The 14398-nt window shown below is 32.5% G+C and overlaps 1 protein-coding gene and 1 pseudogene across 1 annotated transcript; both read right to left on the minus strand.

Annotated features, from left to right (window-relative positions):
• Window positions 1–1058: 1058 nt before the first annotated feature.
• Window positions 1059–4308, minus strand: LOC131647908 (pentatricopeptide repeat-containing protein At2g27610-like). Its single transcript, XM_058917724.1, has one exon. It carries the CDS (start codon window positions 4167–4169, stop codon window positions 1599–1601), a length of 2571 nt encoding a protein of 856 aa, XP_058773707.1. The 5' UTR covers window positions 4170–4308; the 3' UTR covers window positions 1059–1598.
• A 5937-nt stretch (window positions 4309–10245) lies between these two features.
• LOC131651058 (phosphoenolpyruvate carboxylase 2-like) lies at window positions 10246–13020 on the minus strand (annotated as a pseudogene).
• Between the last annotated feature and the right edge of the window lie 1378 nt (window positions 13021–14398).

Consider the following 14398-nt stretch of genomic DNA (forward strand, 5'->3'; position numbering starts at 1 on the left):
GTAGTTTATATTTCATTTTCATCATCTCAATCTCAACACTCATCACTTATCTCTTTCCTTGAAATTCTTTCTCTTCATATAAAATGACTTTCTTCTGATTTGGTGATAAACATAGGGGAACCGTAGCAAGGAGATCGGGTGTTCCCCTATGTTTATCACCAAACCAGAAGAAAGACATTTTATATGAAGAGAAAGAATTTCAAGGAAAGAGATAAGTGATGAGAGTGTTGAGATTGAGATGATGAAAATGAAATATGAACTACCTATTTTATTATTAACTATAAATTTAATAAAATAATCTTATGTATTAAAAAAATTAATTTTTTATTTTTTAATAATTTAAATAATTAAATTATAATTATTTAATAATTATTTATAATAACTATTATTAAAAAAACATTTAAAATTATGGAAAATGTAAAAAAAGAGGTGGCATTTTGGGACATAATTTTAGGGGTGGCATTTTCATAAATTTTTTTCAAAGAGGTTGGAGTACGGTCAAAAATCCGAATCTTGCTGGAGGTTGGAGTACGGTCAAAAATCCGAATCTTGCTGGTGGGTGATCTGATTGATTCCCTCGTATTAGTCAGTAGTATGTACTGACTTTTAAAAACAAACAATAAAGCAGTTTTTGACATTGACTAAACAGTAGTGCAAATGATTACTGACTTTTAAAATAACAATAAAACAGTTTTTGACATTGACTAAACAATAATTCATCGGGTTTTCTTTCTTTCTCTTTTGGGTAATTTAATATCTATGAGAGCACAAATCAATCTTTGTATGTTGCTGCCTTTCTGAAAATGAGATGTAATGGGGCAAAACGTAAAAAATCTATGAATAGTATTTGTGTTAATTTGGGGCCATGAAGATTTTCATAAGATTTAAATGTATCAAATCAATTATACTTACAAAGTTTATTAATTGGTTTAATTTTGCAAGATTTATAAAACTAGAGTTCAATAGTATTAGAAGTTAATCTATAAATAACAGTTAAAATAAAAGGACAAGGAGTTATATGCAATAAACATCTTTATGTTTTCTGAGCATTTTGGACATATAACTAAATTAATTATCAGTTTGTACTTGCCTTGAATCAGTTCATCAGCAAAATGGCTGGGATTTTCGAGTATTCGTACAATCAATTAACAAATTATAGAAATGCTATTAACCATTCTGTCATAGCAATATTTGAGGTATATTTTCTGAAAGTTCTGTTGATGAATCATCCTTCACAAGTTGAAAAATATTACTCGGGATTTCGAATTCTAATCCGATGACTCTCTTTGCATAAAGCTTTCACGGGAGTTTATGCCTCATGGAGATGCTTTCATGGATTCTCTGGCAAATAAAGGTATGACACAAACGCAACTGTAGTTCAACCTTCTCAAACCCTCTGTGATTTGTTTCCTAAGTCTGAAATTTCAAGACTAGTAGGTTATACATAAACTCCATTGTAAATATTCAATGAAGTTGGTGTTCTTCATGACCTTGCATGATGGTTGTCTCCCCTAATATACATTTCTCTCTGCCAAATAAAAAGGGTCTAATGCACATGTTGCTAAGCATCTTCAAAATTACACACTATAGCATGAATATCACCAATAGTCCCCACATGAGCACGATCCATCTTTAAAGTGATGAAACCGATTTGAATCTCTGACAACAATATATCTCTGTTCAATGAGTGACACTAACTTGATAAAGTTATGACAATCTCCACATACCCTTAGATTTTTCACAATTTGGATGGGAATTTCAGGATGTGTAGCTATTAAACCAAAAGCAATTGCTAGCTTTTCACTGTGCTGAGAAAGAATAGTTTCTTTCTGTTCATCTTCAATATCATGAAATACAAGGTTTGTATCAGGTTGATAACCCGCGTCTTTCAACCTGATACTTAACTCTGAAAGTTTTGAGTAAATTTGGTTCGACAAAGGGTGTGTCGAATCACCAGCCAAGAATGAGTATGTCTTGTTTTTAACCTCGATCCAACTATACCCTGGTTCTTTTTTCACTTTTCTCTTGTCCATTAGTTTTCTCACATTGGTTCTCTCTTGCCAGTTTCCTGCTGCAGCATACATATTGGATAATAGGACATATGCAGCCGAGTCTTCTGGCTGAAGAGAAATAAGTTTCTCAGCAGCAAGTTCTCCGAGCTCTATGTTGCGGTGTACTCGAGCGGCTCCCAGGAGAGTGCGCCACACAGTTGCACCAGGCGGAAATGGCATCTCATTTATAATATCCATGGCTTTTTCAAGCATCCCTGCACGGCTATATAGATCAATTATGCAGGAGTAGTGCTTCATTGTTGGACTAATGTGATGATCATTGATCATTGAATTGAAGTAATTTTGACCTTTTTCCACTAGGCCAGCATGAGTGCAAGCAGTAATGACTCCAATGAATGTTACATCATCCACTTCCATGTTTCGTTTTTGCATCGCATCAAATACCTCTAAAGCTTTCTTGGCCTGGCCATGCTGTGCATATCCGGAGATCATTGAGTTCCAAGAAACCAAGTCCCTCTCCTTCTGCCTTTTGAAAACTTCATGTGCACTATTGATATTGCCTCTCTTTGCATACATGGTAACAAGAGAACTACAAACACATATACCATTATTCAATCTCATTTTAATTGCAAATGCATGAAACTGTTTTCCTTGTTCTGATGCCGCGGTAGGAGCAGCACAGGCATTTATGATGCTGGAAAATGTAAACTCATTTGGTTGAATCCCTTCTTTTATCAATTGGCGGAAGATTTTAGCAGCTTCTTCAGTTTCTCCTGTTTGTGCATATCCTGCTAGCATTGCCGACCATGCCATTAAGTCCTTCGCTTCAATTTTCTCGAAAACTTTAACAGCATCATTAATATTTCCTATCTTAACATACGCATCTAAAAGTGCGGTTCCTACTGATGATGACTTTTCATAATTAGTTTTGATAACTTCGGCATGCATTTCGGAAACAAAAACAGCATGCTGCACAGTAAGGATGGCAGAATATGTGAAATGATTCGGTTTTACACCTTCCCTCCTCATCTGAGAAAACAAATTCACAGCCTGGTCAGTGCCACCATTCTGCAAGTAGCCACTGATCATAGCAGTCCATGACACCACATTTTTAACTTCATCCATCAACGAGAATAGACTAAACGCATCGTCCATTTCCTTGCACTTACTCAATGCTACCATGAGTGCAGTTACGACACTTTGGTGTTCGGTAAAACCACTTTTCAAAGCTTTACACTGCATCAATCTTACTAACAACAATTCTCTAAGGCTAGCACATGACTTAATAACACTAGCAAATGTCATGTAAGTAGGTTTCACCCCTGCAAGTTGCATGTTCTTAAAAGTTTCAAAAACCTCCAAATGCTGTCCATTTGTCACATGTCCTGCAATCATGCTATTCCAAGAAACCCAATCCCTGTTCTCCATTCTATCGAAAACATTTCTAGCATCACTTAACAACCCTGACCTAGAATACATAATAATCAGAGAATTGCAAACAGGTACCGCTCCCTCAAAACCATGTTTCACAACCATGGCATGAATCTGCAATCCTACATCAACAACACCATGATTAGCCAAAGCTGCAATCACAGTAGACACAGTATACCGATTAGGCAAAAAACCCTCAAACTGCATCTGACAAAACAACTCCCATACATAATCATAAAGTCCGTTCAACGAATAACCCGCGAGCAAGGAAGTCCAAGACACGACATTTCTCTCACCCATTTCATCAAAAACTCTTCTCCCATCATCAACAGACTCAGTTTTCATATACATATCAACAAGTGAAGTTCCTACACTAACATGACACACAAGTCCAAATTTAACACATTGACAATGAACTTGTCTACCCATTGTCCCATCAAAGGAACCACCACAAAGTTTGAAAACACATGAGAATGTTGATTCATCAGGAGGTAAAGAAGACCGAAGAAGGGATAGAAATAAGTGGAATGCTTCTTTGGGTTGGTTATTGCGTGAGTAAGTGAAGAGTAATTGGTTATGTTGTTTGAGAGTTGTTAGTCTCTGAGGAGTTTCGTCGAACAGGTGTAGTGCAATGTGAGGATCACGTAAAACAGAGTAATGTCTAAGTCTGAGAATTGGGTTTGTTGAAATGTAAGTGAGTGTTCTCAAAGATGAGTTGAGTTTCATGCTCTTTCTGTTTGGAAAAATGTTAACTTTGGATTTTGAAACAAAGCTTGTTGAAATATTTATAGCGAAAGAAGAAAGAAAGTGGCGTTTGTTTCGAATGACTGTGACAGTGTTGGGGTTGACGGGTGAGCAAGAAAGAAAGAGACACGAGGAGAAATAAGGTGTAGCACGCACGTGTATTATGTATTTGAGTAGTGAAGAAAATATGTCATCCCATCATCATCCTACTAAATTATAATCCTACTGCTTTTATCATCATACTATAAATTATTTATCATTAATTATTTTAATAAATCCGTGCACGAATGTACCGACTAGTATTTTAATATAAATTATTTATCATTAATTATTTTAATAAATCCGTGCACGGATGTACCGACTAGTATTTTTACAAATCTCCTATGATTGACCTATTTTTTTATAATTTTTAAACAAAATTATTATTATTATTATTATGGTGGCGTCTAAGGTGATGATTTAATTAAGTCTCTTATTGGTGGAACATAAAAAATTTATCCTTAGATTTAATCGATGATTTACATTATTTTAATTTAAAATGATACTAAGTAAAAAAAAAATTCTACATTCAATTAGGGGTGACTATTGAATCCATTAAGACAAAATCCATATAATTCATCCACCAAAAAATTCATCCAATCCATCCCCACATAAAATAAAAAGTTAATAGAAATTAAAATGTTAATTTTTATAAAGAATATTTTTTTTATATAGTATCCTTAAAAAGTGTACTGAGGGCACTGGTTAGCATCACCTTTATATTAATTCATTCCACGTTGTTCAGTAATGCAATGCAGTTACTTTTTTAGACAATCAAATTTCCAACTATAAATAGAGAAGACACTATTTTTTAGACCTATAAGTATATCTACCTCATGTTTCTTTTTTATAGATTTATTTACCAGAAACAAGGAATTGAAATTTCAAATTACAAGAAACAAGGAATTGAAATTTCAAATTATCCGTTTAAAGGTTGCATCCGAATAAACATCACATTAAATCTTCTTATCAATTCTAATCTTCACCAATTCTTTTTGTTTGTCTCTTTTATAGTTGTTAGTATTCTATGATGAAATTTGTTTTGATATACAACATTACTCCATACTTTTAGAAGATAATTGTGTAGGAGGTGTATACATTAAGTTATAGCATCAATAATAAGATTATGAAATTTGTTTAAAATTTCATGTTATAGTTATGTTAGAACAAGTTTAGTTCTAATCATATGATAATGTTTTGATGATAACAACATGATAAATTTTGTATACATGTTATGATAGACTTTGCACAGATGCTTATAAGAACGTATACATGATAAGATAAAATTGTATAAGTGCTTATGAAAACATGATGAATTTTGAATGATATATCATAAAGAGTGTGTTGCATTAGATGAATATGATACTCTGATTCAATTATCTCTTATTTCAGAAGAAGTATCAGAACTTGAGCTGAAAGCAGAAAATGATCGAAGCATGTCAAGAAATAGTCACGCTGAAGTTTCAGAAGCTACAATATATGAAGCAACTTCTGACTGCACCAACCGCTGGAAATAAACTCTGATCAGAAAGTCAAGGCTTACAAAGACAAATAGAAGCTAAAACAAAGATTGATATATCTGCTTACAAAGTCTAATAGAAATCTAAGAAGAAAAGCTAGTAAATGTTCTAATAGAAGCAATGCAGAAAAGCAGCTATGCTTAATCAGAAGAAATGCTCGATTAGAAGTTATCCAGAAAAGGAAAGACTAGCTCAACAGAAGTTACTAAGAATGGAAAGTCATGCTACAATGAAGAATCAAGCAATACAAGCCTATTCAGAAGATAAGATCAGACGCAAAGATTATGAAGGAAATAAATCACACAAGTTTGAAGGAAATTATGAGATGAAGATATGTAAAGATTTTATGACAGACATAATGATCACATAACGGCTAAGCATTAAATGCGAAACGAGTTTCAAGAGGCGTGTAAGACACACTATCACCATATCAACACGCAAGATTCACGTTTTTGCAAAAGCCGAGGTTATAACGTTCGACTCTTCCAAGGGCTATAAAAAGGAAATCATTTGAAGAAGAAAGAAAAAACTTGAAACACATACAACAATCAGTGAATGTACATAATTGTATAGATTGTGAATAACTTATCAAATGCTTAAACATAAATTCACATTCATATCTCACTTGTATAAAGAACTTACACTGCCAGATACAAAGTTCTGATACAAGCTGCAAGCAAGTTCTGAAGAATTCCTGATTACGAACAGCAACACCAAGTCAAGCTCATTCATAGTTCTTAGATCATATCTCTGTACTTAAACTTAGTGAAAAATCACAGTTGTGATATAGCTTTTTTGAAAGCATTCAATTCACTGCTTAGAAGATATTGTTATATCGATTTGCTTGAGTAACCGGGTGTGGTTAAGTATCTCAAGTGGTTGTGAAAAATCCTGATTCTTGGATAACCGGGTTGTGGTTAGAGAAGTCAGGTGTTGATATTCCTTGAGTAACCGGGTGTGGTTAAGTATCTCAAGAAGACGTTGGTGGTATACATTCGTGGACCATTGTAATCAAGAGTTGATTAGTGGATTAAGTCCTCGTGGAGAGAGGCAAAATCACCTGAGGAGGGTGGACTGGAGGTAGCCTTAGTTAAGAAGGTGAACCAGGATAAGTAACGTGTTATTTATCTCTTATTGTCTTATTTCTTTCAACGCAAAAAATAGCACATTTATTCAACCCCCTTTCTAAGTGTATCACCTTCATGTTATTATCCCACTACTTTTTAATCTACTTTTTTTTATTTGCTAATTTATTATGAGATACTAGATTTTGATATGTCTTTGTTTGCTAATTTATTAATATGTAACGATGTAATAAATTACATGAATAATGCTACTATTTTTATAGAAATTTATGAGATTTTAGTTTAATTTTGTATGATATGTCATTATTATTGTTCTTTATTTATTATTTATATAATCAAAATTTCTACTCTCTTTTCAATTACATTTAGGTGGATTTGTTAAAAACAAATTAGAATACATAGTATTTTTTTAGGGTTAAATATGTTTTTGGTCCCTATAAATATCTCAATTTTGGCTTTTAGTCCCTATAAAATTATCTTTGCACTCATTTTTTGTCTCTCTATAGGGACTAAAACTGAGTGCAAAAGTAATTTTATAGGGACTAAAAGTCAATATTTTTTTATAAGAACTAAAAGTCATTTTGGGTAATTGTATAGGAACTAAAAACATATTTAACCCATTTTTTATATAACTTCCTTTGATTTTTTATACTTTCCTGTTGAGACTCCCTCCTTCTGGTAACTATAAGAGCATACCTAACTATAAAAGTAGTTTATAATATATTTTAATTATTTATGATAAAAAAATTATATTTAACAGTGTTTCATTTTCATATTATTTTTTTTATAATATTTCTAGATTGTTATTTTTTTATGTTTCATATTATTAATTAAAATACATTAAAAAAGTGAACTCACAGTTTCATGTGTCCTTAAAAACTATAAGACAACCTCATTTGAGATTGCGTCCTTAAAAACTATAAGACAACCTAATTTGAGATTATATAAATATCTGTCCTATTTTCTTTAAAATATCTTCTCCAATATCACATGCTCACACCCTCATAAAACTCCTTCTATTTTTTAATTTTGTTGAGAATATATGTTATTATTTTTTTAATACATACAAACTACTCCCTCCGTTCCTTTATAAATATATGCATACCGTAAAAAAAAAATCCTACACAATACATATTTATTCAAAAAATAAATATGCATATAAAAATATACATATTCATACCGTAAAGAATGATTTTAAATAAATATGCATACGGTGAAAAAAATATACCTAAAAAATTATTCTAAAAATATTGTTATTTAAAATTATTATACACAAAAATTAACTACCATAAATTATCCATTAACTACCATAAATTATTCACCCATTAACTACCATAAATTATTCATAGAGATAAAAATAAAAAAAATAAAAAGAGAAAAAATAAGGAAAGAATAAATATAGTACCAATATTATTGTTGGTTTCTTCAAATTCTTCTACACCAACATTTAAATCGGGCAAATGATCTTCCATTTCTTCTACACCAACATTTAAATATGGCAAATAATCTTCCACTTCTTCTACACCAATATTTAAATCTGGCAAAGGAGCAAATTCTACATTTAAATGATTAAATCTATATTACACATTGAAAATTTATTAGTGTTTGAAGTCATATTTTATGAGTTCTATATCTTGTAAACCTACAATATAAAGGTATATACACTTCACCTATTAGTGTTTTGATTTTTTTTTGGTGGGAAGCATGAAATTTGGAATAATAAAATTAGAGGGAAGTTGAATTTTAAATATGTCATATAAAATTTGGAGTAGTAGAATTGGAGGGAAGATGAATTTTAAGTGTATGATGAAAAAAGAAAAGAAGAGTGTAGAGAGAGTCTACCTAAAAAAAAAAGTTAAGTTGGATTGGTGATTAGTGGAATCTAGGCATTAAATGTGGAGTGTCTAGACAAGAAATTGTAAGGGTAAATTTGGAAAAAATATAATTATATTTGTTCTTTTTTGGTTGTCTTGATTATAGAGAATTTGGCAAGAGTGGCAATTAAAAAGGAACGGAGGGAGTACTAAATTAATATTAATTTATACTAGTGTATACCCGTGCGTGGCACGGGATAAAATTCGGTATGTTGAAAAAAAATTATAATTCATATCTTTAAATTATGTTCTCTCATTTCAAAAGAATTCAATAAAAATAAGTAGCAAAAAAGACAATCTAAAACAACACAAATAAAATATCAAGAATTTTTTGGCTCTCCCAATTCAGACAACATAAAATACACGGACCTATGTTCTAACATATCTTCAACCGTTAAGGTTGATATCAATGACATGTGGGTTGAGAAAAATAAATTATGACTTTTTATACACTAAAATTAACTAAAAAAAATAATTAATTTTATTCTAAAAACAAGAATTTTCTTTATATATATATATACATATATTAAAAGCAAGAATTTGAGAAACTATTTATTAAAAATTGTTTACTTAAACTAAAATGTTGGCTAAGTTAATTCTCTAAAAAGTTTTTTAGCCTTAAAATTATTTACTATTAAAATCATAAAAATAAATATTATAATAATGAATAATAAAAAATTAAATGGCAATGAAATGGATCAAAGGAAGTTGAATACCTCATGCATTCAAAGCTTAATTAGCGCAGCCAGGAAAGAAGGTGTTGAACTTGGAAGCTCCACAAAGTTTTATGAATTTTCATGCAACAGTGTTAATATTTGTACATTTTGTGTGCGTGTGTGGTCTAGCGGTAAAATATTTGGGTCTTGAGAGTGTGCTTCTCTCAAAGTCTCAGGTTCGAATCCTGTTAGGTACAAATTACTTCCAACTTATAAGTATAGCTTCAATTACTACAATACTGAAATAACAATTGAATCTAAATACCTGAATTCCAATCACCCTTAATATACTATACATTTAACCCAAATACACTTTTTTGTTGAGTCTAAATATAATATTTCTTTAGTCCAAATTGACTTTCAATCATGTTTAGTGGAGTCCATATATATATATTTTTTATAGTTTAGTCAGTTGCTTTCATTTAAAGAGGATTGTGAGAACTAATTAAAAATGTATAAGATTAAACATTTGGAGTGTGGAGTCCATATATAATACAACTTAAAATTGTGTTTATGTTTTCTAACTCTCAACTTAATATTGTTCTAAATTCAAATAAACTCTTATTTTCTTATCGTATAGGATACAGATCGTGCATGTAAACTGATTTAAAATAAACACAAACACAACAACAGATTAAACAATGAAAAACTAACAACATGGGAAAAAAGTTATTTAGCCTTAGCATTTAGCAAAAGACATATGTCTGCAAGATAGAGAAACTATAACAAATAAATCTCTCAAACATACTCATTTGGTGCAAGGAATAAAATATAGGGGAAATATACAAAGAAACATGGAAGTAGGCTTCCATCTCTACAACTGGTCAAAATGTAGAAACTTGCCGCAAGAAATCGAGTAGGCTTCCATTTGCAATTGGTCGGTCACCACTTGCACAGAGTGACCTATGACACAGTTCAAGAGGCTTCCATCTGCGATTGGTCGGTCACCACTTACAATTGGTCATTCACGTGTATTATACAGTTTATCCCTCACATATCCTTGTGTAACATGATATGGCTCGTTCAGAGGAACCTGTTTCCAAAATTATGCAAAATTTCAAAATTTATTACCAATATTTCATGAGTGCTGATCTGAAATTTTGATAACTTATGAAAATTCTAATAACCATGTTAAAAGTGTGTTATTTGGAACATAATGATACATACAAATATAATGTTCTGCATCTCTCTTAGATGATTTATGGAGCTCATCAGCCCTAACACGAAGCTCGTCATTGCAACGCCACATAGACAGCTACAAAAGCATATAAAAGCAAGTGTTTAAGAACCAAATCCTTGTTGCTTATTGAAATTTTATTAACACAGTAGACACCGGCATATTCGACTACCTCAAACATGAGATCCTCTATCTGAGAGAAGTACAAATTAGCTGCCATCATACGAGCCATCAAATACATGTTCCTTGTAACTTTAGGGGCTATCCTTGGATTACCTGTAGTACACATTTGACATATTGTAAATATAACTACATTATAAGCCTTGTTTCTTCCGAAAAAAGTTGCGTTCATTTGTAAATTTCTTTGGAAAGATAAGTATACCGTCACGATCTCCTCCCATTTAAGAGGAGAATTGGATAACAGGAGTATTATACGGGACACATTTGTTTAAACTAATATTCTTCAAAGCTGTGTCAACACGCGCCAAATAAGAGAAAATAAATGGGCTCTGCTCAAATGTTACTTTTAACTAATCCATCCTGGTAGAGTGTACCTTATCGTCGTCAAAGCCAACTCCACTGTGGAGCCGAAACCTATAATAATCGAGAATCTTTTAAGTGATAACAGATCAGCCGCCAAAGCCAAATCCATTTCTTTCACCGTGAAAACCGCAAGCTCTGTACAACCAAGACTGGAAATCATGATGTTCAACCAAGCTAAGATAATATTGGCATACAACAATAAGCAAATTAAAATTATTACCTCGCCAGGTTCATTCCTCATCTTAGAATTTATAAACCTTAAAAGATGCTTCTGGTTCATGCATGCTGAGAGGTGGACATGAGTATCACCTTTCCTTACATTGAAGAAGTCTCGATGAGAACTCTTTTGGGCGAGAAATTCCTTATCCGCGTTTAGCATCAAATGAAGAATGAATTACTGAGTACATACAAAAATTGTCAAAAACCAACTGATTTTGAGCAGATTAGAATAAAGGCAGAAACTAACAAAAGACACAACGCCTAACTGTTAATTCTTCAAATCTGGCCAAAAGTTATCCATCAAGAGAATTTAACTCTGCTTAACTGCATGCTAAGGGATATGTTAGATTTGATTTGATCTTATCTTATTGAATGAATTGAAAAACCAAAGGAAATATATGGAAGCTAAATTGAACATTTAAATCCTTGAGAAAGGAAACAGTTTTGCACACTATTGACTGCAACATGTGAAAGGTCAATGCAAGTTATATTGGTCGTTCCATCCTTATACAAACCATCCCACACTGGTGAGTTTCCAAATCCAAGCTCCGGAACAGATGAATTGGGCGTTAGATGGGGATGAATAATGTGACAGGAATGAGAATAATCCTTGAACCACTCGTACTTCTCCTCCTTCGTGAATCTCTCATCCCTGAAGCATCAAATTCTCAAAAATTCATAAAAAATATCAATGCAGATGTTAAAGGTTTGATTATTACTTACTAGTAGGAAGGGTTAAGGTTTGCCAATGCGGTTGAGGGTGATACACTTTCCATCGGTGTTCAATCAGAAATAAAACATCTACATCTTGACCACCAAAAGGATGCTTACCTGGTGTAACACCGACTAACACACGCTTGTCGTGTGGCTCAAAATCAAGAAGAAATAGGCATCTTTTGTTTACTTGTCACACAAATTCGACAAAAATTAGCTTGCAATACTACAGGGCAGAGGCCATGAAACATTAATAGTATTTCATCATATACAATTCATGATTCAGTCCTCAATGAAAATGAATCAGTATTCAAAGAACCGAAAAATTGTATGCCTGAGAAGCACGCTCACTTCCTGCTAGATCCACAGAATTATGTTCAAAGAAACTAACTATTGGTTCATTTCATCTACCCGACGACAAAAATAAAACAACCTATCTTGCAAAGAATGTCTTAAAGCACTCGTAGAAAATAAAACAAAGCATACAAATACATATGCAATTAATCAATCCTGACAAAATAGCAAAAATGCATAGATCAGCCACTTTAATCTATGTGAATTGGAAAAGATTTAATTAACTTGCTAAGATTTATTTTCAATCTGCAATATAATAGATTTGCTTCTCATAGAAGTATCTTATTGTAGACCAATGCAAATTGGAGCTATGGTAGCTGCATTCTCACTTTCATTTCAAATTTCATTTCATCTACAAAATTAAGATTATACAGTTTCAAAAACCTAACTTACCAAAACTGGATGTCCATTAAACTGTTCAGAACCATAGATTTATCGCACCTTACGAAATCGAAATCCAAATTGAAATCACAATATGATGAATTAGAAACTATGATTAATGGTTATGAAGAAATGAAATGGATAAGACTTACGTTGCCGAGAGCAACAACGTTGAGGAAAGTTTAAGGTCTTCAAGAACTGGTTGTTTCATCGATATCTTCATCAGCAAGTACTGACGATGCTTAACGCATGAATAACACTTGCCTGGATTCATGGAAAGCAATGTCTGGTACTATTTCTCACCTTCTTCTAAGTAATATCATATGCATCGAATCGAAGGAAACAATCTATACGAATATACTACGTTAAAATAGAAAACAAAAAAAGCGATAGGCATAAGATTAACGGTTGATTCAATCAAAACCAAAAACGAAAAAAATTAAGCTTAAAAGAAAAAATAAAGCGATAAGCATAAGATTAACGGTTGGTTCAATAAAAAAAAAACTAAGGTTAAAAGAAAAAAAATGATATGCATAAGATTATCGATTGATTCAATCATCGAATCGAATAACAATTTCTCATTCAATCAAAACAAAAACAGACGGTTTATTCGATGGCGTACGATTACTGAAGAACACAAGAAAAGAGAAAACGAAAAAGCTTGCAGATTGGACATGTAAATTCTCGCAATGAGATTGTGTTGTTTTTTCAGTTTATGAAAATTATGCCACAGAGGAAATTATCGGCTGAGTCGCGGATCGGTATGCTTTCTTTAAGACGTTTTACGGTACTGCCAAATTTATGCAAAGCAGCTCTTAAAATACCCACGACGCCTCCAGGATAAAACAGCTCTTTTCAAGAAATACGATTCACAGTTACACATGTGATGAATCGGTCTAATTGATACACCTTCAAAGATGGTTTAAGAACCAGTCGTAGTATCTGGAATAAATCCAGTCGGAAACAGAAAAGAATATTTTGTAAGATGAAGTAGAATAAGGGAGAGAGGAGAGAATTCAGTTGTGAATTCTGGAGTGCCGAAATAATGAATGAAGACAATATATTTATAGGCAGAGAAAGATCCAACTAAGTGGACCAAATCGTGGGCGAAAATATAGTGGGAGAGTGGAACCGGCCCAGTCAAGATAGCCATTATTCACTTGGTCAGCATGGAGGACAAGCAAACCTAGTCAATATTTAGGTTAAGACTTGGTCTTAGGACACGTCACCGATTCGTTATTAATTAATATTAAATATTAATTAATTTCCTACTATTTAAATAATAGTATTTAATTTTTACCGAATTAATTAATTAATGAAATTTAATTTCCACTAATTCGGGTCCCAAAAAATTAATTCATTTAGACCGGACCGGACCGAACCGAGCCGGCCGTCCGGACGGACGGACGGCGGCGCGTGCGCGCGTGTCGTAATTGCATTTTGGTGTGTCCTCACTCCTTTACAAAATTGTAGGTGCCCTTGGGCCCAACAACAATTGTTCAAGTTGGAATATATATACACTACTAATATTTGTGTTCCCTCCAATGTGGGACTTAAAATGAATCTTTTCAAATTCATCTCCATATTAG

Source organism: Vicia villosa, linkage group LG2, assembly GCF_029867415.1.
Source record: "Vicia villosa cultivar HV-30 ecotype Madison, WI linkage group LG2, Vvil1.0, whole genome shotgun sequence".
Classification (NCBI taxonomy): Eukaryota; Viridiplantae; Streptophyta; class Magnoliopsida; order Fabales; family Fabaceae; genus Vicia; species Vicia villosa.